Source organism: Pongo pygmaeus, chromosome 20 (assembly GCF_028885625.2).
Source record: "Pongo pygmaeus isolate AG05252 chromosome 20, NHGRI_mPonPyg2-v2.0_pri, whole genome shotgun sequence".
NCBI classification, from domain to species: domain Eukaryota; kingdom Metazoa; phylum Chordata; class Mammalia; order Primates; family Hominidae; genus Pongo; species Pongo pygmaeus.
This window is the reverse complement of record NC_072393.2, coordinates 10,695,203-10,718,504: the sequence shown is the minus strand read 5'-3', so window position 1 is coordinate 10,718,504 and position 23,302 is coordinate 10,695,203. Positions and strand designations below refer to the sequence as shown.

The 23,302-nt window shown below is 54.2% G+C and overlaps 1 protein-coding gene across 4 annotated transcripts in view; it reads right to left on the bottom strand.

The window, feature by feature from the left end:
* Nucleotides 1–932: 932 nt before the first annotated feature.
* PDE4A (phosphodiesterase 4A) overlaps nt 933–23,302 on the bottom strand; it is a 49,544-nt gene continuing 27,174 nt past the window's right edge. For all 4 annotated transcript variants that reach the window (XM_054463878.2, XM_063657445.1, XM_054463881.2 and 1 more), the window contains 13 exons: nt 22,239–22,275; nt 21,953–22,023; nt 20,435–20,484; nt 20,146–20,258; nt 16,175–16,268; nt 12,995–13,218; nt 11,595–11,693; nt 11,334–11,498; nt 9,996–10,095; nt 9,513–9,667; nt 9,194–9,316; nt 7,210–7,392; nt 933–3,682 (listed from right to left, as the gene is read on the bottom strand). In XM_054463878.2, coding sequence (XP_054319853.1) covers nt 2,948–3,682; nt 7,210–7,392; nt 9,194–9,316; nt 9,513–9,667; nt 9,996–10,095; nt 11,334–11,498; nt 11,595–11,693; nt 12,995–13,218; nt 16,175–16,268; nt 20,146–20,258; nt 20,435–20,484; nt 21,953–22,023; nt 22,239–22,275 — 2,149 coding nt within the window. In that variant the 3' untranslated portion in view covers nt 933–2,947. The remainder of the gene's footprint in view (nt 3,683–7,209; nt 7,393–9,193; nt 9,317–9,512; nt 9,668–9,995; nt 10,096–11,333; nt 11,499–11,594; nt 11,694–12,994; nt 13,219–16,174; nt 16,269–20,145; nt 20,259–20,434; nt 20,485–21,952; nt 22,024–22,238; nt 22,276–23,302) is intronic.

The following is a 23,302-nucleotide window of genomic DNA, read 5'->3' as shown; positions in this document are numbered from 1 at the left end:
ACTATGTTGCCCAGGCTTGTCCTGAACTCCTGCGCTCATCTTGGCCTCCCAAAACACTGGGATTACAGGCAGGAGTCTTTGCGCTGGGTAGTCTTTTGCCTTTTTTTTTTTTTTTTGAGACAAAGTCTCGTTCTGTCACCCAGGCTAGAGTGTAGTGGCATGATCTCAGCTCACTGCAACCTCTGCCTCCTGGGTTCAAGCTATTCTCCTGCCTCAGCCTCCCGAGTAGCTGGGACTGCAGGCGCACACCACCACGCCCAGCTAATTTTTGTAGTTTTTAGTAGAGACGGGGTTTCACTATATTGGCCAGGTTGGTCTCCAACTCCTGACCTCATGATCCTCCCGCCTCGGCCTCCCAACATGCTGGGATTACAGGCATGAGCCACCACACCCAGCCACATCTTTTCCCTTTTAAATACCGCATGGGGCTGGGTGCAATGGCTCACGACTGTAATCCCAGCGCTTTGGGAGTTTGAGGCGGGTGGATCTCCTGAGGTCAGGAGTTTGAGACCAGCCTGACTAACATGGTGAAACTCCATCCTACGAAAAATACAAAGAATTAGCCAGACATGGTGGTGGGTGCCTGTAATCCCAGCTACTCGGGAGGCTGAGCCAGGAGAATCGCTTGATCCCGGGAGGCAGAGGTTGCAGTGAGCCGAGATGGCGCCATTGCACTCCATCCTGGGCAACAAGAGGGAAGCTCCATCTCAAAAACAAAACAAAACAAAACAAAACAAACCCTGCATGGCTTGAATTTCCATTTTATAACCCGACTCAGGCTGGGGAATGTCTCTGTCCGAGCTCTACTTCACAATTCTGTCTGCTGGGGAACAAGTAGGGACAGAAACTCCCTCCCCAACCCAAGCAGATGGTGCAGAGGGGAGACACCTCAACAAACAACGTGGGGAATGAAGCCACATCAGCCAGGAAAGTCGGTGAAAGCCTCGGTTTAATTGGAGACAAGATCGAAGGATTATTGATCAACGGACCGAATGACTGATCGTCAAAGTGGACAATACACAAGCAGCTTACAGAGGTCCTGTGCCCACCCTGGGGAGAGGAGCCCTGCTTGGGGGTGGGGTCTGTCTCTCCAGTCACCCCCTGGCTCCTGGAGAAGGGGGAGGGGACAGGCTCTGCCCAGCCCCAACCCCTAGGATGACACGACTTCCCATAAAACAACAGCGGTGAGTCCACCCTTTTCCCAGGACTATGGTACAGTTTGTATAATACAGCAGGAACAGAGACTCTCCCAACGGGAGACCCCCTTCCCTACCTTCCCGACTGGGTCAGCCAGGGAAGGGCAAGTTTTTATTTTCCCTTTTTGCCTCCGTAGAATAATTTACAAACCAACCTTACAGTATGTACAAAAAAGAAAGAAAGAAAAGAAAAAAAAATAAAGAATGAACAAAAAGAAAGAAAAGGCCCACTCCGATCGCCGACTGGGACAAAAACGACTTTCGCTACAAAATATGAACCCTGTACAGACAGCATCAAGGGAGCGTGAGTGGGGGGTTACCTCCCCCTGGGGTAGACAGAGGGATGGAAGGCTAGGGAGGAACTGGGGGCTACAGTACCGTGTGCTCAGAATAGGGTAGGGGCAGGTGATGAATGAGGTCGGTCCAGCTGCAGAACCAAGCCGAGGGGCCAGGGAAGGGAGAGAGGGGGTCTTTCCTTCCAAACAGTCCCCCATGGCTTGGAGAAAAATGGCCTTGCATCTGTCTGCCGTATTGCTCAGGGACTAGCTGGGGGAGAGGGAGAGGCTTGGCAAGGTATGGATGGAAGAGAAATTATTTTGGTGCCAGGATGGAAAGAAGGGTTGCCCAGGAATGAGAATGAGGGTATACACCATTATTGCTTCCTCCTAGGGCAAAAGGTCGGGCGGCTGTGATCAGAGTGTGGAAGGTGGGGTCCAGAGGACCCTGGAAAGGGGGGGTGCGGCCAGGATGGGGGTTCTGGGCGCCTGGCCCTGCCTCACCCAAGGTGCAGGCGGCCGCTGCAACCCCCTTGCCTGTAGCCGTGGGAATTATTAAGGCAGAAACAAGAGGAGAAGCAGCTAGAAGTGGGGCGGGGGGCAGGGGGTGAGTGGATCAGAGCCACCGCCCCCCAAAACGGAGAAAATTCAAAGTGAACCAAAGTGGAAGGGAAAGGGGATGGAGAGCGGAGGAGGTCTAGGGCCCTCCTCAAATCCCAGGCCAGAGGCTGGCAGTGTGAACGCCTCCTTCCACACCACCCCCACACCACCCCCGTATCCTAAAGTGAACAGCTACCCCAGCTCCCTGACTTTCTAGTCAGTATTGCCAGGAGTATCGCCGGGATTGTGCAAAATCAAGCGGAAGACTTTTTTAGGGGGGAGAGGAGGCAGCAAACCAGAGGGGGGCTGGAGCTGGGACCTCCCACAGTGACTGCCCCCCACCCCGGCCCCAGCCCCGCCTAGAATGGCTATTCCTGACCACGTTCTAGAAATCCTCTAAAATTCTGAAGAAAAGCCCAGAAGGAGGCCCCACACCTGCTTGGGCCCAGGCAGAGACTCCCAGGCGGCTGGAAGACTGAGCCTGGAACTTGGGGGGCAGTGGGGGGAGGTGAGGGGAGGGGTTTGGAGGTGGAAAGGGGGAACCAGGAACAGGAGCATCTACAGTTGCTGTGTTTCTTTCTTTTTTTTTTTTTCTTTTTTTGTTCTTTTTCTAAAAATGTTACAATTAAAATTCAAAAAAATAAAATCCCTTCCGGGACCTCAGCCCCTCATTCCCCAGCCCCCACCTCCAAAAAAAGGCCCCGTGGGTGGGGGCAGGGGGAAAGGGGGAAAAAAGAAAAGAGAAAAAAAAAAACCCACTTTTCGTTTTCTTTTTTCTCAGGAGGGCCAAGAGTCTTTGAGGCAGCGGAGGAGGTGGTCGGGGGAGCAGGGGAGTGAGGGGAGGAGTGGAGGGGAACAGGGACAGAGGTCTGGGGATCAGGTAGGGTCTCCACCTGACCCCACCCCACCAGGAGCTGGGAGTGCGGATGTGTCCTCCCCAAATGTCCCTGCGCAGGCACTGCAAGCCCTCTTGGCAGCCTGGTGCTCTCGTTGGGCCTCCACCTCGGCCGCCGTGGAGGGGAGGCCCGGGAGGCCCGGGGCATGCTCTGAAACAGACAGGGTCCTCCAGGCAGGGAGAAGGGGGCTTTGAAGAGCCAGGGCAGAGGGGCTGCTGTGGCTTACAGCAACCACGGATTCCTCCTGGGACGAGAAGTCATCCTGAGCCACAGGTGCACTGCCTGTGGACTGTGCCTGCTGTGTCAAATACACTTCCTCCAGCTCGGCCTCCAGGGATGCTTCCTGTGCCATAACTTCCAATGACTCCTGGGCCGGGGATGCCTCCCGGGCCATGGTTGCATCCAGAGCTTCCTTGACTCCTGACAATCCCTGCGCTATCAATGCCTCTTGGGCTGTGCATGGTATCTGGGCCATTGATATTTCTTCCTCTTCTTCCTCCTCCAGCGTCAGCTCAAACTGGAACTTGTCAGGCGGGGGTGGGTGGCCTGGCCCCCTTGACTCCTCCTCGGGTGGTGGAGACGGGCTCTGCCGGATGGCGCTGTAGTACCAGTCCCGGTTGTCCTCCAAAGTGTCCAGGATCTCCTGGGCATCTGGGTGGACAAGGTCCGCCCAGGTCTCCCACAATGGGTGCACAATGTAGTCGATAAAACCCACCTGGTAGAGGGGAAGAAAGTATAAACGGGCAGCCTATGGGGTGGATGATATCACCACATTATGGGAGCCAATGAAATGAAAAACATGCTTATGGGCCAGGCATAGTGGTTCATGTCTATAATGAGCCACTTTGGGAGGCTGAGGCGGTTGGATCATTTGAGGTCAGGAGTTCGAGACCAGCCTGGCCAGCATGGTGAAACCGCATCTCTACCAAAAATACAAAAATTAGCTGGGCGTGGTGGTGCGTGCCTGTAGTTCCAGCTACTTGGGAGGCTGAGATAGGAGAACTGCTTGAACCTGGGAGGCAGAGGTTGCAGTGAGCTGAGATAGCGCCACTGCACTCCAGCCTGGGTGACAGAGCAAGACTCCATCTTAAAAACAAAAACAAAAAATGTATACATTGATGCAGTTTATACACACACACACACACACACTTTTTTTTTCTTTTTTTGAGACGGAGTCTGGCTCTGTCGCCCAGGCTGGAGTGCAGTGGCTCGATCTCGGCTCACTGCAAGTTCTGCCTCCCGGGCTCACGCCATTCTCCTGCCTCAGCCTCCTGAGTAGGTGGGACTACAGGCGCTCGCCAGTGTGCCCGGCTAATTTTCCTATTTTTAGTAGAGACGGGGTTTCACTGTGTTAGCCAGGATGGTCTCGATCTCCTGACCTTGTTATCAGCCCACCTTGGCCTCCCAAAGTGCTGGGATTACAGGCGTGAGCCACTGCGCCCGGCCTTTTTTTGTTTGTTTGTTTGTTTTGACACAGTGTCTCACTCTGTCACCCAGGCTAGAGTGCAGTGGTGTGATCATAGCTCACTGCAGCCTTGAACTCCCGGGCTCAAGTGATCCTCCCACCTCAGTCTCCCCAGTAGCTGGGACTAAAGGCGCACGTTACCACACTCAGTTAATTACTGTATTTTTTGTAGAGACCGGGTCTTGTCACATTGCCTTGGCTGGTCTCAAACTCCTGAGCTCAAGCGATCTGCCTGTCTTGGCCTCCTAAAGTGTTGGGATTAGAGGTGACAGCCACTGTGCCCAACCCTGTATGCATTTTTCTGTTTTTCTTTTCTTTCTTTTTTTTTTTTGAAGACACAGTCTCACTCTGTCACCCAGGCTGCAGTGCAAGGGTGCGATCTCAGCTCACTGCAACCTCTGCCTCCTGGGTTCAAGTGATTCTCCTGCCTCAGCCTCCAAAGTAGCTGGGACTACAAACGTGTGCCGCCATGCCTGGCTTGTTTTTGTAGAGATGGGGTTTCACCATGTTGGCAAGGTTGGTCTTGAGCTCTTGACCTCAGGTGATCCACCCACCTCAGCCTCCCAAAGTGCTGGGATTACAGGCGTGAGCCACTGCACCTGGCCTATTTTTTAAAAAGCTAAATGCAATTCCAGCTACTTGGGAGGCTGAGGCAGGGAGAAATGCTTGAACCCGGGAGGCGGAAGTTGCAGTGAGCCAAGATTGTGCCATTGCACTCCAGCCTAGGCACCAGAGCAAGACTCTATCTCAGAAAGGACACGGTGCTGGACACGTGGCTCACGCCTGTAATCCCAGCACTTTGGGAGGCCGAGGTGGGTGGATCACCTGATGTCTGGAATTCAAGACCAGCCTGGCCAACATGGTGAAACCCTGTCTCTACTAAAAATACAAAAATTAGCGGGGCATGGTGGCGGGCACATGTAATCCCAGCTACTCAGGAGGCTGAGGCAGGAGAATCGCTCGAACCTGGGAGGCAGAGGTTGCAGTGAGCCAAGATCGCGCCATTGCACTCCAGCCTGGGGGACAAGAGCGAGACTTCATCTCAAAAAAAAAAAAAAAAAAAAAGCTAAATCCACAAACTATTGCTATAAAGTTGCCTGTGAACATAATAACTACATTATAAAGTGTATAAAATTAGTTTTCCATGGGGTGTGTTTGTGAGTGATTTTGCACTCCTAGGGGACATTTGGCAATGTCTGGAGACATTTTTGGTCTTTACAAATGAGCAGGGGGAGGCCGGGCGTGGTGGCTTATGCCTGTAATCCTGGCACTTTGGGAGGCCGAGGTGGGCGGATCACCTGAGGTTGGGAGTTCCAGACCAGCCTGACCAACATGGAGAAACCCCATCTCTATTAAAAATACAAAATTAGCTGGGCGTGGTGGCACATGCCTGTAATTCCAGCTTCTCGGGAGGCTGAGGCAGGAGAATCGCTTGAACCCGGGAGGTGGAGGTTGCAGTGAGCTGAGATTGCGCCACTGTACTCCAGGCTGGGCAACAAGAGCGAAACTCTGTCTCAAAAAAAAAAAACAAATGAGCAGGGGGATGCTTCTGGCATCTAGTGGGTAGAGACCAGGGATCCTGCTAAGAATCCTGTAATACCCAGGGCAGCTCCTAGCACAAAAAATGATCACCCAAATGTCAACAGTGCTGAGGCCTAGAAACCTAGGTCTGGATGGGCAGAGATATCAAACTCAGATGGTTGGGTTTCACCAGGGAGGATATAAAGTGGTGAGGGGCCAGGCCGGGTGGCTCACCCCCTGTAATCCCAGCACTTTGGGAGGCTGAGGGAGGCAGATTGAGTGAGCCCAGGAGTTCGAGACCAGCCTGGGCAACATGACAAAACCCCGTCTCCATGAAAAATACAAAAATTAGCCGAGTGTGGTGGTGCACGCCTGTAGTCCCAGCTACTCTGGAGGCGGGGGTGGAGGATCATTTTAGCCCAGGAGGTGGAGGTTGCAGTGAGCCAAGATCACGCCCCTGCACTCCAGCCTGGGTGGCACAATGAGACCCTGTCTCAGAAAAAAAAGAAAAAGAAAAATGAAAACAAGGCCGGGTATGGTGACTCACCCCATATCCCAGCACTTTGGGAGGCCAAGGTTTGAGCCCGGGAGTTCAAGACAAGACTGGCAACATAGCAAACCCCTATCTTGACAAAAAATTTTTAAAAATTAGCCAGGTGTGGTGGTGTGTGCCTGTATTCCCAGCTACTCTGGGGGCTGAGGCAGGAGGATCGCTTGAGCCCAGGAATTCAAGGCTGCAGTGAGCTATGATCACACCACTGCATGCCACCCTGGGCAACAGTGCAAGACCTGGTCTCAAAATAAATAAATAAAACATAAATAAAAGAAAAACAGGAGGCCAGGCGCAGCGCCTCACGCTTGTAATCCTGGCATTTTGGGAGGCCGAGGTGGGTGGATCACAAGGTCAAGAGTTCGAGACCAGCCTGGCCAACATGGTGAAACCCCACCTCTACTAAAAATACAAAAATTAGCCAGGCATGGTGGTGCACGCCTGTAATCCCAGCTACTCGGGAGGCTGAGGCAGGAGAATCACCTGAACCCGGGAGGCGGAGGTTGCAGTGAGCTGAGATCGTGCCATTGTACTCCAGCCTGGGCAATAGAATGAGACTCCGTCTCAAAAACAAAACAAAACAAAAAACAGGACAACTTGGCATTGTGGAAAGGCAGGGGAGGAGCTCCTGGGCCTCAGAACTTCAGGCCAAGATGGGCTGGGGAGACCCACCCTGTCCCCGTCCATCAATGCCCCGAGCCTGTACCTGAGACTTCTCCACGGAAGCAGTGTGCTTGTCACACATGGGGCTGATTTCCATGCCACGCTCGCGCTCACGGTCACCCTGCTGGAAGAACTCAGCCATGATGCGGTCTGTCCACTGGCGGTACAGCTCCAGCGGCTTGGTGGGGTTGCTGAGGTCTGCACAGTGCACCATGTTCCGGAGGACCTGCATGGGGTCGAGGCACAGGGGAGACTTCAGAGGCTATGCCTCTGTCCCAGTCTGAGACCTCAGGCATTCTTTGTTTTTTAAGAAATGGGGGCCAGGCGCAGTGGCTCACGCCTGTAATCCCAGCACTTTGGGATGCCGAGGCAGGTGGATCATGAGGTCAGGAGTTCAAGACCAGCCTGGCCAACATGGTGAAACCCTGTCTCTACTAAAAATACAAAAAAATTAGCCAGGCATGGTGGCACATGCCTGTAATCCCAGCTATAGTGGGGCTGAGGCAGGAGAATTGCTTGAGCCCAGGAGGTGGAGGTTGCAGTGAGCCCAGATCAAGCCACTGACCTCCAGCCTGGGCGACAGAGTGAGACTCCATCTCAGACAAAAAAAAAAAAAAAAAAAAAAGGAATGGGGCTGGGCGCGGTGGCTCACATCTGTAATCACAGCACTTTGGGAGGCCAAGGTGGGCAGATCACTTGATGTCAGGAGTTTGAGATCGGCCTGGCCAACATGGTGAAACCCCATCTCTACCAAAAATACAAAAATTAGCCAGGTCTGGTGGTAGGCACCTGTAATCCCAGCTACTCTAGAGGCTGAGGCAGGAGAATTGCTTGAGCCCAGGAGGTGGAGTTTGCAGGGAACCAAGATCCGTGCCCTCTAGCCTGGGTGACAGAGAGACCCAATCTCAAAAAAAAAAAAACCAAAAACAGAAAAGAAGGGAAAGAAAGAAGAAGGAAAGAAGGAGGAAAGGAAAGGAGAGGAGAGGAGAGGAAAGGAAAGGGGAAAGGGGGATTTTGCAAGGTTGCTCTGGCTGGTCTCAAACTCCTGGACTCAAACAGTCCTCCTGCCTCAGCCTCTGGAGTAGTTGAGATTATAGGTGTGAGCCACCACACCCAGCTTTCAGGCTTTCTTATCTCCCACCTGGGGAGGGAGGGAATGGGGAGTGGGCAGAGGAGGTGGGGAGAAGAGAGAACAGAGGAGGTAGCAGGGAGAGGTGTGTGGGAGATGGAGAAAATATAGGAGGAGTCGGAAGGGGGGTGAGGGAAGAGAAGATGGTGAGGGAGAGGGACAGGGGACCTGGAAGGGGTTGATGAGAAGAAAGGAGGAATTGGGGGAAATGGGAGGAAATGGTGGGAGTGATGGGATTGGAAAGTGAAGATGGAGAAGGGGACAGACAGAAAAAGAAAGAAGTCAGGTGTGGTGGCTCATGCCAGCTATCCCAGCACTTTGGCAGGCCAAGACAGGAGGATAACTTCAGCTCAGGAGTTTGAGACCAGACTGGGTGACATAGTGAGACCCCAACTCTCCTTTAAACATACGAAGTAAATAAAAATAAATTTTAAAAAAGAGGGCCGGGCGCGGTGGTTCACGCCTGTAATCCCAGCACTTTGGGAGGCCAAGGCGGGGGGGGGGGGGGGGGGGGGGGGGGGGGATCACCTGAGGTCGGGAGTTCGAGACCAGCCTGACAGACATGGAGAAACCCTGTCTCTACTAAAAGTACAAAATTAGCTTGGCATGGTGGCGCATGCCTGTGATCCCAGCTACTCGGGAGGCTGAGGCAGGAGAATCGCTTGAACCCAGGAGGCGGGAGGCAGAGGTTGCGGTGAGCCAAGATGGCGCCATTGCATTCCAGCCTGGGCAACAAGAGCAAGACTCCGTCTCAAAAACAAACAAACAAAAAAAGAAAGACACAGGAAGATGGGCCACTTGGGAGAAAGAGGCTGAGGAAGGGGCAGTTAGCTACGCAGACCTAAAGGTGTGGCTGGGGGAGTGTCCTCCCTCCTTAGATGATGGGGCGTGGGGGCACCTGGATGCGGTCGGAGTAGTTATCCAGCAGGAGGACCCCTGAGCTGGTCACTTTCTTGGTCTCCACCATGGTCTTCAGGTCAGCCAAGAGGGTCATGTGCTTGGACATGTCCGTGGCCAGCACCTGCGGGCAAGGGGGCATCACTGGGGCTGCTGACACCCGCCCCCAAGACTGATCCGGGCCTCTGAAGTTTTCACCAGGTAGAAGCCGCCCGCTCTGTCCAGGTTGAGGGTTCCTCTGGGACTCAGACCCACTCCTCCCCAAAGCCCTCGACTCCTAGGCTTCCTTTCCCGCTCCGTCCCGCCCCAACCCCGCCCACCATGTCGATGACCATCTTGCGTAGGCTCTGCCGCTGGCGCTTGCTGAGGTTCTGGAAGATGTCGCAGTTGTCCTCCTGCAGCAGCTTGAAGCCCACGGCCAGGTGGTGATTCTCGAGCACCGACTCATCGTTGTACATGAGCGCCAGCTCCGAATCTGCAGCCCAACCCGGAGGTCAGGAGAGGGCCCACGTGTGCAGCCCCAACAGCAGGAGGGCCAGCTCCGCCTCCAACTAGCTAACCCCTCCCCAGCCCGGCCAGCCTCGCCTCCAGCCCAGTCAGCTCTACCCGAGCCCGGCCATCCCCTTTCCAGCCCAGCCAGCCCCGCCCCCAGCCCCGCCTCCTGCCCGGCCATCCCCTTTCCAGCCCAGCCAGCCCCGCCCCCAGGCCAACCAGCCCCGCCTCCAGCCTAGTCAGTTCCGCCCCCAGCCTGGCCAACACCGCCTCCAGCTCAGCAAACCCCGCCCCTGGCGAGGGCCACTCACTGGTGTTGATGAGGAACTGGTTGGAGACCCCAGGGTGATCCACATCGTGGATGGCAGCCGCGAAGAGGGCGGCGAGAATCTCCAGGTCCGTGAACACTGCCTGGGAGCAGAGAGACGGATGTTAGAATAACGGAGTTGAAGCCATGCATGGTGGTGAGCGCCTGTTGTCTCAGCTACTTAGGAGGCTGAGATGGGAGGGTCGCTTGAGCCTAGGACTTCAAGGCCATAAGTTCGAGGCCATTCTGGGCAACATAGCAAGGCCCTGTCTCAAATTTAATTTTCTTTTTTTTTTTCTGAGACAGAGTTCTGCTCTTGTTGCCCAGGTTGGAATGCAGTGGCACGATCTTGGCTCACTGCAACTTCCCCATCCTGGATTCAAGCAACTCTCCTGGTTCAGCCTCCCGAGTATCTGGGATTACAGGCTCCCACGACCACGCCCGGTTAATTTTTTAAATATTTTTGGTAGAGACAGAGTTTTGCCATGTTGGCCATTTCTGACCTCAGGTGATTCACCTGCCTTGGCCTCCCAAAGTACTGGGATTACAGGTGTGAGCCACCGTGCCTAGCCCCCCCCAGTTTTTATTTTATTTTATTTTTTTGAGATGGAGTCTCACTTTGTTGCCCAGGCTGGAGTGCAGTGGCACAATCTTGGCTCACTGCAACCTCCACCTACTGGGTTCCAGAGATTCTCCTGCCTCAGCCTCTGGAGTAGCTGGGATTACAGGCGTGCCCCGCCACACCCGGCTAATTTTTGTATTTTTAGTAGAGACAGGGTTTCACCATGTTGGTCAGGCTGGTCTCGAACTCCCAACCTCAGGTGATCCACCCATCTTGGCCTCCCAAAGTGCTGGGATTACAGATGTGAGCCACCGCACCCGGACTAAAACTTTTTTTTTTTAAGAAATAAGATTTTTGATCGGGCACAGTGGCTCACGCCTCTACTCCCAGCACATTAGGAGGCCAAGGTGGGCGGATCACGAGGTCGGGAGTTTGAGACCAGCCTGTCCAACTTGGCGAAACGCCATCTCTTCTAAAAATATTACAAAAACTTAGCCAGGCGTGGTGGTGGGCACCTGTAGTCCCAGCTACTCAGGAGGCTGAGGCAGGAGAATCGCTTGAACCCAGGAGGCAGAGGTTGCAGTGAGCTGAGATCGTGCCACTGCACTCTAGCGTGGGTGGCAGAGTGAGACTCCATCTCAAAAAGAAAAAAAAAAAGAGAGAGAGAAATGGGGTCAAAGAGAGTTGGAGGTCAGAGACACAGGGTCAGAGAGACACATAGGAGGCTGAAGAGGCAGTCACAAAGAGAGACAGGGACGGGGAGACAGGGCAGTCACTCACATCTAGCGCAGGCGTGGCCAGCAGTACGTGGGTGGACTGCAGCACGTCAGCTGCGTGCAGGCTGTTATGGTAGGCCACGTCTACGTGGTAGTGATCCTCCAGCGTCAGCATGTATGTCACCATCGTGTCCACAGGGATGCGGAATTTCTTCAGCAGGTCCCGCTCCTGAGAGCAGGCAGGGGCAGGTTGGTGACCTCCGCCAGCCCCCAGCGCCCCGCTCTGAGCCCCTCACCCGGGCCCACTCCCGGCTGTCCCCATCACCTGGAATATCATGTACATGATGCAGGTGAGCGAGCGGCCTCCGGCATAATCCGACACGCAAAAGATGTTCAGACCCCACTTGTTCAGGTTCTCCAGTTCCTGGTGGAGACGGAGGCCAGAGGTCAGGAGCCTGTAAGGCTCAGGGCCCTGGAGAACATTTCCTAGGATTTTGAAGCCTTGGTCTGAAGGAAGTACCATTATTGCTCACCCAGTGGGTGACAGGTTCAACAGCACAGAATGTACTGCCCTCGTCCTACTGGGCTGCAAAATAGTGAAAGCAATCACAGCCACTGTCTTTTGAGTACTTATGATCTGCCAAGTATTGCTCTAAGCACTTGATCTCATTTGGCAGGTGAAGGCACCAAGGCTCAGAGAGGCGATGTGACTTCTCCAAGATCATGCAGCTCATAAGTGGCAAAGCTAGGATAGGAACCTAGCACGACTGGCCCCCAGCACAGCTCTGCCTCTTAGCTAAGCTGTTCACAAGCCCCAGGGGAGAAAGGAAGAAGGGCTTATTTTCCATGTCTCTCCAGAATTCAGAAAAGGGCCAGCACATAGTAGCTGCTCAATACACACCAGTTGGCCGGGTGTGGTGGCTCATGCCTGCAATCCCAGCACTTTGTGAGGCTAAGGCGGGTGGATCACTTGAGGCCAGGAGTTCGAGACCAGCCTGGTCAACACGGTGAAACCCCATTTTTACTAAAAATACAAAAATTAGCCAGGTGTGGTGGCACACGCCTTTAGTCCCGGCTACTCAGGAGGGTGAGGCAGGAGAATCGCTTGAACCCAGGAGGTGGAGGTTGCCGTGAGCCGAGATCACACTATGCACTCCAACCTGGGCGACAGAGCAAGTCTCCAACTCAAAATAAATAAATAAATAAATAAAAATAAATAAATAAACGCCAGGTGACTGAATGGAAGATTCACTGGAGGAGGTGGCTCAAAGAGGGTTACAGTAAGCCTCAGCTGAGTGAGCCACCAAAGATGGATCACTTCCACTGCTGCTGTTCCCTGGAAGAGCTAGGAGTGAAACCCCGGTCTGGACTGTTGGGGACACTATGGGGGCACAGTCTGGATTAGCGTCACTGGTGTGTACACCAATCCCCCTGCAGCTGGGAGTGTTGCCTGCTAAGGCTCACAGCTGCCTGCTTTTCCAGAAGACTAGTCCCAACAGGAGCTACATGGAAGAGGTGATACATCCAGCCCTGGGGACGGCCCCCAAGCAATGAATGATACAGAGGTACAAAGAGCCAGCATGCTTGCCTCAAGATGGGCTCAAACACTCATCTCAAGCTCTGCTTCTAGGAAACCTGGCCTAAGACATAACCCAATGCCCAGTCCTTCTCAGGGTCCCAGGAGAACACCCCCTCCAGCCCTGCCCCTACTGAGCCCCCACCCACTTGGGCCAGGAGCTCTTCTTGATCAGTCTTCACCCCAAATCGGGGAATGTTAGAGTTGTTCAGGCTGTTACTATGCATCAACTTTTTCACCCCTGTGATTTGGGACATGGGCTGTAAGTGTGGTACAGGGGGCGGGGGTGGCTGGGAGGGTCTTGGTCGCGGTGCTTGCTGTTTTTCTCGTTCCTTCATCGTGGGTGATGGGATCTCCACTTCATTCTGTTTGTCTGCAGAAGATGGGGAGCGGGAACAAGTGTGAACACCCCTTCCACCCCTGGAGGCTCTCTTATTCTTCAGCCCTCTACTACGTACAGGGAAGGCTCACCCGAAAGGGCAGAACCCTTCCAGCTGTGATGCTGCTGGCTACTCAGTCAGGAAACCAGAGGGGATGTGGGAAATCTTCCGGGAGGTGGTGGGCTGGAGTGGGGGCCCAGGGCTCTGGGATGGCCCCAGTCTGATAATCAGATTTGGATGGAGAGTGGCATGGGAAGTCAGGAAGCAAGGTGGGGATGCCAGGGAGAGCCGATGCCTACCCCAAACACCGAGGGAACCTTTTTGGGTGGGGAAGACCCCGGCCTGGGGGCCAAGAGTGCTGGTGTGGGGGGTGGCATCGCTGGGAAGAGAGAGGGAAGGGTGGTCTCTGGATCCATGTCCCTGCCCCTGCCACCGCCCACCTTGGCACCAGCCTGCCTGGGGGACAGCCCCAGGAGCCCTTTTCCTGAGCTTTCAGGGGCTTCCAGAGCTCAGCCAAGGTCACTCATTGTGACCTGGAGCTAGCTAGTCAATGAAAAGGCCTAATACGGGTCATTTGCATGTTATGCTCCCATTGGGTGGATCCTCAGAACTCAGAGACACACCCTCACTGGTGGGAGCACTGGAAACTCCCAGCACTTTTTCTCTTGAGACAGAGCTGGAGTGCAGTGGCACGATCTCTGGCGCACTGCAGCCTCCACCTGCCAGGTTCAAGTGATTTTCCTACCTCAGCCTCCCGAGTAGCTGGGATTACAGGCACCCGCCACCAAGCCCAGCTAATTTTTATATTTTTAGTAGAGATGGGGTTTCATCATGTTGACCAGGCTGGTCTTGAACTCCTGACCTCAAGTGATCCGCCTGCCTTGGCCTCCCAAAGTGCTGGGATTACAGGCATGAGCCACCGCGTCCAGCCCCAACACTTTTCTTGAGCTTGTCTGGGCGGTTCCTGAATTTGGGGGCCTTTGGGGTGTGGTGATAAACTGCGAGGATTAAATTATCCTGAGTTTGGGGGAACATCTTTAGCTTGAGGGTTTTGAGGTACCCATGAACTTAAGGGTTCCAGTGAATCTGGGGTATTCTGGTGCATTTGGGGTTCCATTGAATTAGGAATCTTACAAGTGTTTATTTTTTTGAGACAGGATCTCAGCTCTGTCGCTCAGGCTGGAGTGCAGTGGCACAATCATGTCTCACTGCAGCCTCCAACTCCTGGGTTCAAGTGATCCTCCTGCCTCAGCATCCCAAGTAGCTGGGACCACAGGCACACACCACCATGTCCGATTACCTTATTTTATTTATTTATTTATTTATTTATTTATTTATTTATTTATTTTTGAGATGGAGTCTCACTCTGTCACCCAGGCTGGAGTGTAGTGACGCAATCTCAGCTCACTGCAGCCTCCATCTCCCAGGTTGAAGCAATTCTCCTGTCTCAGCCTCCTGAGTAGCTGAGATTACAGGCGTGCGCCAACATGCCTGGCTAATTTTTGTATTTTTAATAGAGACGGTGTTTCACCATGTTGGTCAGGCTGGTCTTGAACTTCTGACCTCATGATCTGCCCACCTCGGCCTTCCAAAGTGCTGAGATTACAGGCGTGAGCCACTGCGCCCGGCCTAGTTTTTAATTTTTTTGTAGAGACAGGTTCTCACTATGTTGCCCAGGCTGGTCTTGAACTCCTGGGCTCAAGCGATCCTCTTGTCTCAGCCTCCCAAAGTCCTGGGATTATAGGCATGAGCTGCCTCTTCCTGCCTCTTACAGGTTCTTAAGCTTGATAATCTTCTAGAGAAGGGTTCTAACATTTTGGGAGTCTACTGAATTGCGGGGGGGGGTCATACCAAGTTTGGAGATCCTACTGAATTTGGGGGCTTTTTCAATTTGGAGGTTTGCTAAAGTTTGGGGGCCTTTTGTGGACTCGGAAGCACAGAACTTCCCTTAAGTTTGAGAACTCTACTGAGTTTGGGCATCTCTCTTGAGTTTGGGCATGTCTACTGAGTTTGGAAAGGAGTCAATCCAAGTTTGGAAATTCTATTGAATTTGGGGTTCTACTCAGTTCAGGAAGCTTTTCAGCTTGGAGGCTTTTTTTAATTGGTTTTTTGAGACAGAGTCTCACTCTGTTGCCCAGGCTGGAGTGCAGCAGTGGCGTGATCTCAGCTCACTGCAACCTCTGCCTCCCGGGTTCAATTAAGTGCCTAAAACAAAGAGGTGTTTATTTGTTTGTTTGTTTGTTTTGAGACGGAGTCTCACTCTATTGCCCAGGCTGGAATGCAGTGGCATGATCTTGGCTCACTGCAATCTCTGCCTCCTGAGTTCAAGAGATTCTCTTGCCTCAGCCTCCCAGGTAGCTGAGATTACAAGCACACACCATCATGCCGGGCTAATTTTTTTTTTTTTGAGACAGAGGTTCACTCTTGTTGCCTAGGCTGGAGTGCAATGGAGCGATCTCGGCTCACTGCAACCTCCACCCCCTGGATTCAAGCGATTCTCCTGCTTGAGCCTCCTGAGTTGCTGGGATTACAGGCACCCACCACCATGCCTGGCTAATTTTTTGTATTTTTAGTAGAGATGGGGTTTCACCATGTTGGCCAGGCAGGTCTCAAACTGCTGATGTCAAGTGATCCGCTTGCCTCAGCCTCCCAAAGTGTTGGGATTACAGGCGTGAGCCACCGCGCCCAGCGCTTGGAGGCTTTTTAAAGTTTAGAAGGGTTTTAAGCTCACAGATGATTTCAAATGTTGGGTTCTATAGAAGCTGGGGGTCCCACAGAGTTTGGAGGCATCAGGAACATGAGGGTTCTTGGATAGGGTAACTGTGACCTTTGGGGAGTTGAGAGTCAGAGTCCCTGGGAAAATGCGAGCAACAGGACCCAGGGTCATGGGCAGCCCCCTCTCTACCCCAAGTATCCCCCCTCCAGTCCCACGTGCTTCCCCTCACTCACCCAGGAATGTTGTGGAAATGTACTCTGAGACCTGGTTTCCGGACCTGCTCATTTCTGACAGGTGTGTGAGCTCACGGTTCAACATCCTCTTGAACTAAGGTAAAGGAGTCAACAAGGAAGAAATGATGGGGGAAGCACAGTGGTGGGGAGGGTGTCAGTCCTTCCCAAGAACGCCTGAAGACCCCATGAGTCCCTCCTATTTTTCTGCTCAGCCAACAGAGCCCCTATAAGACTGCTGGGGGGCTGGGGTCAGCCTTTCCTCTCCTCCCAGCTCTGGATGGAGGTCCCCAGGTTTGGGGAGTCATGATCAGCATAACCCTCCCTGCCTGAGGAAAGAGGGGCTTCCCTCCTCATGTCCCCCAAGGAGGAGCTAGAGGGGCACCTGTGGAAGGGAGGGGCTCCTGCCTAACAGGGAGCCAATGGGGAAGCAGGAGAATCCCGTCGCCATGGCGATGGGAGTCTCCTTAGCAACTCCCCCTCCAACCAGCTGCTGAGCTGGGGAAAAGGGGGGCAAGCCGGAGGCCCCTTAACCCTTGCCTTCCTAGAGCTGCCCCTGACCCAAGTCTTCCCAGACATGGACCCCAATCCTGGGGGTCCTGGCTCCTGGCCTCCAGCTCAGTTTGGAAAAAGGGAACGTGGTGGCCAAGCTCTGGGGGACAAAAAGGTTTGGCCTGGGTAGGGGAGAATGGTGAGCTGAGGAAATCCCAGTTTGATCACCCAGGGGAGGGGGAGGGGGGTTCCCATCATAGCCCCCTCTCCCCCAACCCCAGAGAGGTGGACAGATGCACGGATGAACAGAGTATACCCAAAACCGGGCTTGGAGGCCCCTCCTGGTCCCCCCATGCCACTCTGCACAGGCCTCTGCTGTGACATTGTACACAGAGGAGAAAGGGCATTGGCTCCCCACCCCCAAGCTCTGCCACAGCACCCCAAAAGCAGGAGCAGACTCTGTCCAGGGAAGCAGGAGGGACACCTGGCAGGAAGAGTGAGCCTGCATGGCCCAGGCTTGGACGGGGCACTCCCTCCTCCCGGTGCCACCCAGAGACCCTGGGTACAGAGACACACACATCCACACAAGATGAACCCACAAAATCTCACACAACCACACACACAATCACAGGCTCTCAGTCCTACACAGCGTCACACAGCCCAGACACACAGATCAAAGGGCATGCAAAATAAGGCGGTCACTGACATTTGGGGTCACATGTCCCCAAAATATCAGGCAGCTCTGGGCTCAGACACATAGCCCAACACACAACACCATGGTGAGAGCCAGATGATCTCAGACAGGGCCACACAGTGACCCAGGCAAACAAGCCTATACTCAGGCAGACACAGACCATCACAGACACACACACACATCCAGGCACTGACACAGTCACACCCAGTGAGGGACCCGCAGTCCACCCCCAGGGAGAGTCACACACCCCCAGCTGCCCGCCATCCACGCCCAGCCCTGGGCCACACACAGAGACAGTCACAAGGCTTCATCTCCAGGCCACACACGTGCACAGCTGCACACACAAGCCCACACCGGGGGCCCAGCTCACCAGGATGCCTGCCCACCCACTACCCTCCACTCTCCTACCTGGTCCCACCAGCCCACCAGCCAAGGCTTGGAGCAGGTCTCGCAGAAGAAATCCACCAAGGGCATCTTGGAGACTTAGCCCGCCTGGGGCTGCTGCACACAGAGGCTGGGCTTGGGGAGTCCCGGGGTTAACAACTACTGGGGAGGGGGTGCTGGGCAGGTGGGTAGTGGAAGGGGGAGCCGCGGAGGGGCCTGGGCCGGCCCAGCAGGGCTGGGGGCTCCCTTCCCCTCCGCGCTCCCAGCAGCAGCCCTGGTTACATGGTCCGCCAGCCCTGGGCCCCAATGGGCCCCCCCGTGGCAGTGGGTGGAGGCGGTGGGGGGTCCGTGCCCATGGGAGGGGGACAGGGCAAGGGTCCCAGGAGGAGGCTGCGGAGCTCTGTGTGTGCACTCGTGTGTGTGCGTGTGTGCTCACTGCAGCACTGGCAGGCTGCATGGGATGTCAGGTGGTGCTGGGGGTGGGGGGGCATTAAAGGGGCATCAGAGCCCATGGGCCTCAGCCAGAACCTAGGTGGGCTGTCCCCATCAGGACCCGTCCCCTCCATGGACATACCCAGAGACAGAAACACACACCCACTTTACGCTCACAGATGTACAAACACCCTGAGACACACCTTCCAGGGACACCCGCACACATCCAGGCACTTGACACTTGAATATACACAGATACCCAAATGCTTTCTGTTGTACACTGACAGCACACACACACACACACACACACACCCGGAGACAGTCACAACTCTGATGTCCAACACATTTATAGGTCCACAGCTGAGCATATAGCAAATGCCTTCAGACATGCCCCATCCAAGGGCACAGACCCACATCCAGACCCACATCCAGACCCACACCTATAGACAGACACCGAGATACCAGCCACAATTTTTTTTTTTGAGACGGAGTTTTCACTCTTGTCGCCCAGGCTGGAGTGCAATGGCGCGATCTCGGCTCACCGCAACCTCCGCCTTCCGGGTTCAAGCAATTCTCCCGCCTCAGCCTCCCGAGTAGTTGGGATTACAGGCACCCTCCAGCACACCCAGCTAATTTTGTATTTTTAGTAGAGACGGGGTTTCTCCATGTTGGTCAGGCTGCTCGAACTCCCGACCTCAGGTGATCCGCCCGCCTTGGCCTCCCCAGCCAGCCACACTTACAGACACACACTAAACACACCCACAGACACACTTTCCAACCATTGCAAATATCCACTGCCCTTGGACACAAACATATCCCGACAAATCCATAAGGAAATATACTCACAGATGCAAAAATACACACACACACACACACACACACACACACCATTGCAGAAACATCCTCAGACCCATATCCAGAGACACAGCTACATTTCAGATGCTTGATCCACCCTCAGGGACACAATCGCCCTCGGACTGCTATGTTCCCATACAAGCCTCCACCCACTGCTGTAAGCACCCCCCAACAAAGACACTCCCACCTACAGATCATTTCTTGATAGGCACCCGCCCACAAGGGCTGTTACCACTCTCTCCAACTCCAGGAAGCATCATTCACACATACTGCCTGCTTCCTGAATGGTGTCCCCTGGAGTTGTGCAGTGCACGGTCTGCACAACTGTACATGGGAGCATTGCAGTCACCCCTGCGGCCCTGCAAACACACACACACATTCACAAACACATAGAGCTACACATTCAGTTTCCCATCTTGTCCAACTCTCCCCTGCAGACATGCGCACCCCTCTGGCACAGCCCCACACACCTATAACCCTGCATAATTACCCGTGCAAACCTATACACCTCCACAAGTACACACTGGCGTGCTACTCTTCAGAATCTATTCCCAACACCCCAGCGCTGCAAATGTGTAGCCAATAAACCAGCAGCTACACAGACCTATAGCCACAGATACACCCCTGCAGACCATAAAAGCATAAAACTCCCCAATGGAAACGGTCACCTATTGACATATGTACAACCAGACAGACACACCCCACCCCACAACACACACCAGGCTCCTCCAGCCCTGGGGAAAGTCATAATCTACAGGAGCTTCAAGCCTTGAAGCTGCCGCCAAGGGGCTGGCCCCACCCAGGGACTGACCCCATACCATAGACCCTACCCAGAGATTGGCCCCACCCTCATGAGCCACGCCCAATAGTTGGCCTCGGCTACGGGCCTAACCTAGTGGTTGGCTCCACCCATAGGGCCCATCTCCACCAGCCCCCGCCCAGGGATTTGGCCCTGCCCTAATCAGCTACATCCAATAGCTATCTCCGCCCACAGGAACAACCTAATGGCTGGCTCCATCCGCAGGCCGTGCCCACTGGTCCCATCCAGTGGTTGGCTCTACCCACGGGCCCCGCTCCCGCCGGCCCCGCCCAGGGGTTCTGCCCACCACCTGCACACCTTGTGCGAGGCCATCTCGCTGACAGAGCGGTAGGTCTGCATGGTCTCCAGCTGCTCCAGACACCAGTCCAGCTCCTCCAGAGTCTCCCGGGCCAACTGCTGACATGTTTCTTCTAAGGAAGGGGCAGCCAGGGTAGTGACTGAGAAGGTCTGTAGGCAGAAGCCCAGAGGCCCCAGCCCGCGGTGACGGGGTTCGCCAGGTGAGTGGACTGCTGGGTGGGGAAGGGGCTGAGGGACCCCCAATGGGGCAGCAAGAGGGGCCCCTTCCCACCCCTCTGGGCTTAGCTACCTGACAGCGTGGCCTTGCAGACAGGGGTGGGGCCGCCCAGCGGGGACCTCCTGCAGAAAAAAAAAATGGGGCTGCAATGTCAGCCTGGGTCCCCCCACCAGGTCCCTGCCTCTCGCTTTCATGAACAGTGCCAATTTTCATTTGTCTGAAAGCTCACCGTGTCCTAAGGACGCTGCCATGTACTCTGCCTGCAGCCTCAATGAGCCCCAGAAACATCCATTTTATAGATGTGGAAACTGAGACTCAAGGAGGTGAAACAGCTTCTTCAAGACCACGTGGCTGATCTGCCTTAAGGTCAGGTCCTGGGTTTCCAAGATCTCTGCTCTCTTGACTAACTCTCCACAAATCCTCCAAGCCCCTAAGGATGTCTCTATCCCCCACCCCCAGAAGCAATGGCAGCTCTCAGCCACATCTCCTGCCCTAAAACAATTAAGATCCACTCCTATGTACTCTGCACTTACTACGTGCAGGGCAATATTCTAGCACTTTCTAGACATCATCTCCTCTCCTCACGGCAGTTATCTAAGGGAGGCATTATTGTAATCCCCACTTTATTTATCTATTTATTTTTTGAACCAGGGTCTTGCTCTGTCACCCAGGCTGGAGTGCAGTGGTGGGAACACAGCTCACTGCAGCCTCAACCTCCTGGGCTCAAAATGATCCTCCTGCCTTAGCCTCCTGTATAGGTGGGAACCACAGACACAGGCCACCATGCTGGGCTAATTTTTTTTTTTTTTTTTTTTTTAGAGACAGGGTCTCATTTTGTTTCCCCCGGGCTGGTCCTGAACTCCTGAATTCAAGTGATCCTCCTGCCTTGGCCTCCCAAAGTACTGGATTACAGGCATGAGCCAGCACACTTGGCTGTGATCATCACTTTGCAGAGGGGCAACAGAAGCACCATGGAATGCTATTTGCCCAGCAACTTGGTGTCAAGACCCAGGGTGGGCCTGGGGACTGTGGATGTGGCCTCACCACCATGCATCCAGACCCGTAAATCTTTATTTATAAAAACCTCTGGGCCGGGCGCAGAGGCTCACACCTGTAATCCTAGCACTTTGGGAGGCTGAGGCGGGTGGATCACCTGAGGTCAGGAGTTTGAGACCAGCCTGGCCAACATGGTGAAACCCCATCTCTACTAAAAATACAAAAATTAGCCTGGTGTGGTGGCGCATGCCTGTAATCCCAGCTACCCGGGAGGCTGAGGCAGGAGAATCACTTGAACGCGGGAGGCAGAGGTTGCAGTGAGCCAAGATCGCACTACTGCACTCCAGCCTGTGTGACAGAGTGAGACTTGATCTCAAAACAAACAAACAAACAAACAAAAAACAAAAAACAAAAAACACCTCTGTGTCTTAGGCACTTGACCTGCAATGGCTCTCTGGCTCCCTGGGAGCTGTTGTCTGAACAGAGGTTCAGAGAGGTCACCTGCCTGCCGGAGGTCACACAGCAGGGCTGAGAGCAGAACCCGCATATGCTTCACCTTATGATCACAGCCGTTGCAGCCCAGTCTTCACTTACTTGTTACTGGGAACGGGCACATTGGTCAGGAGTGAGAAGTTGCTACGGACGCTCCGGAGGCTGGCCAGCACCTGGGATGGGGAGCGGCAGTGAGGAGTGGGGTTCCCCCAGAGGGGCAGCGGAGCTGGGCCCTGTCCCCAAGTGTGGAGGAGCATTGGAGCCCCTTCTCTCCTTAACCATTTGGGAGGGGGTCTCCCCAGAGGGACGGCGGGGCTGGGCCCTGTCCCCAAGTGTGGCGGAGCATTGGAGCCCCTTCTCTCCTTAACCATTTGGGAAGAGGTCTCACCTGGGCAAACGGTGTTACGATGAGGTCTTCAGCGTGCCTGTGATTGAGGACAGAGGCAGGTCAGGGGTCCGCAGAGAAGCAACTGTCTGGGGTAGATGCCTTGTGAGGCTGGACCCAGGGAGGCTGAGAGGGAGGGAGGGGACTCTGTGGGACCTAGGGAAAGAACACTTGTACCGCATAAGGGTGGACATGTGTCCAGGGCTGATCGTGGAAGAAATGGCAGTCAAGGAGTGTGGCTCAGGTAGGTCCGGGGAAAAGAGACAAAGTGGAAAAGGGGAGAGGGAAGAGGTGAATATGGTTGGGTGTTTTTTTTGTCTTTTTTTTTTTTTTTTTTTTTTTAGACAGAGTCTCACTCTGTCACCCAGGCTGGAGTGTGGTGGCATGATCTCAGCTCACTGCAACCTCCGCCTCCCAGGTTCAAGCGATTCTCCTGTCTCAGCCTCCCAAGAAGCTGGGATTACAGGCATGTGCCTCTCGTCCCACTAATTTTTGTATTTTTAGTAGAGACTGGGTTTCATCATGTTGGCCAGGATGGTCTCAAACTCCTGGCCTGGATCAATCTGCCCACTTTGGCCTCTCAAAGTGCTGGGATTACAGGCGTGAGCCACCGTGCCTGACCTTTTTATTTATTTATTTTTTCTTTTAAAGAGATGACATCTTATCCTGGCCAGCATGGTGAAACCTTGTCTCTACTAAAAATACAAAAATTAGCTGGGCGCGGTGACGCACGCCTGTAGTCTCAGTTACTTGGGAGGCTGAGGCAGGAGAATCGCTTGAACCCGGGAGGCAGAGGTTGCAGTGAGCCAAGATCGCACCACTGCACTCCAGCCTGGTGACAGAGCGAGATTCCATCTCAAAAAAAAAAAAAAAAAAGAGATGAAGTCTTGCTATGTTGGCCAGGCTGGTCTCAGAATCCCGAGCTCAAGCAATCCTGCCTCAGCATCCAAATGTGCTAGGATTATGAGTGTGAGCTTCCAAGACTGACCCGAGGTGAATACGTTGCAAGGGCGGGGCTTGATGAGGGGAGCAGTGAACAGGAAGGGGACCAAGGGGGTTGAGGTGTG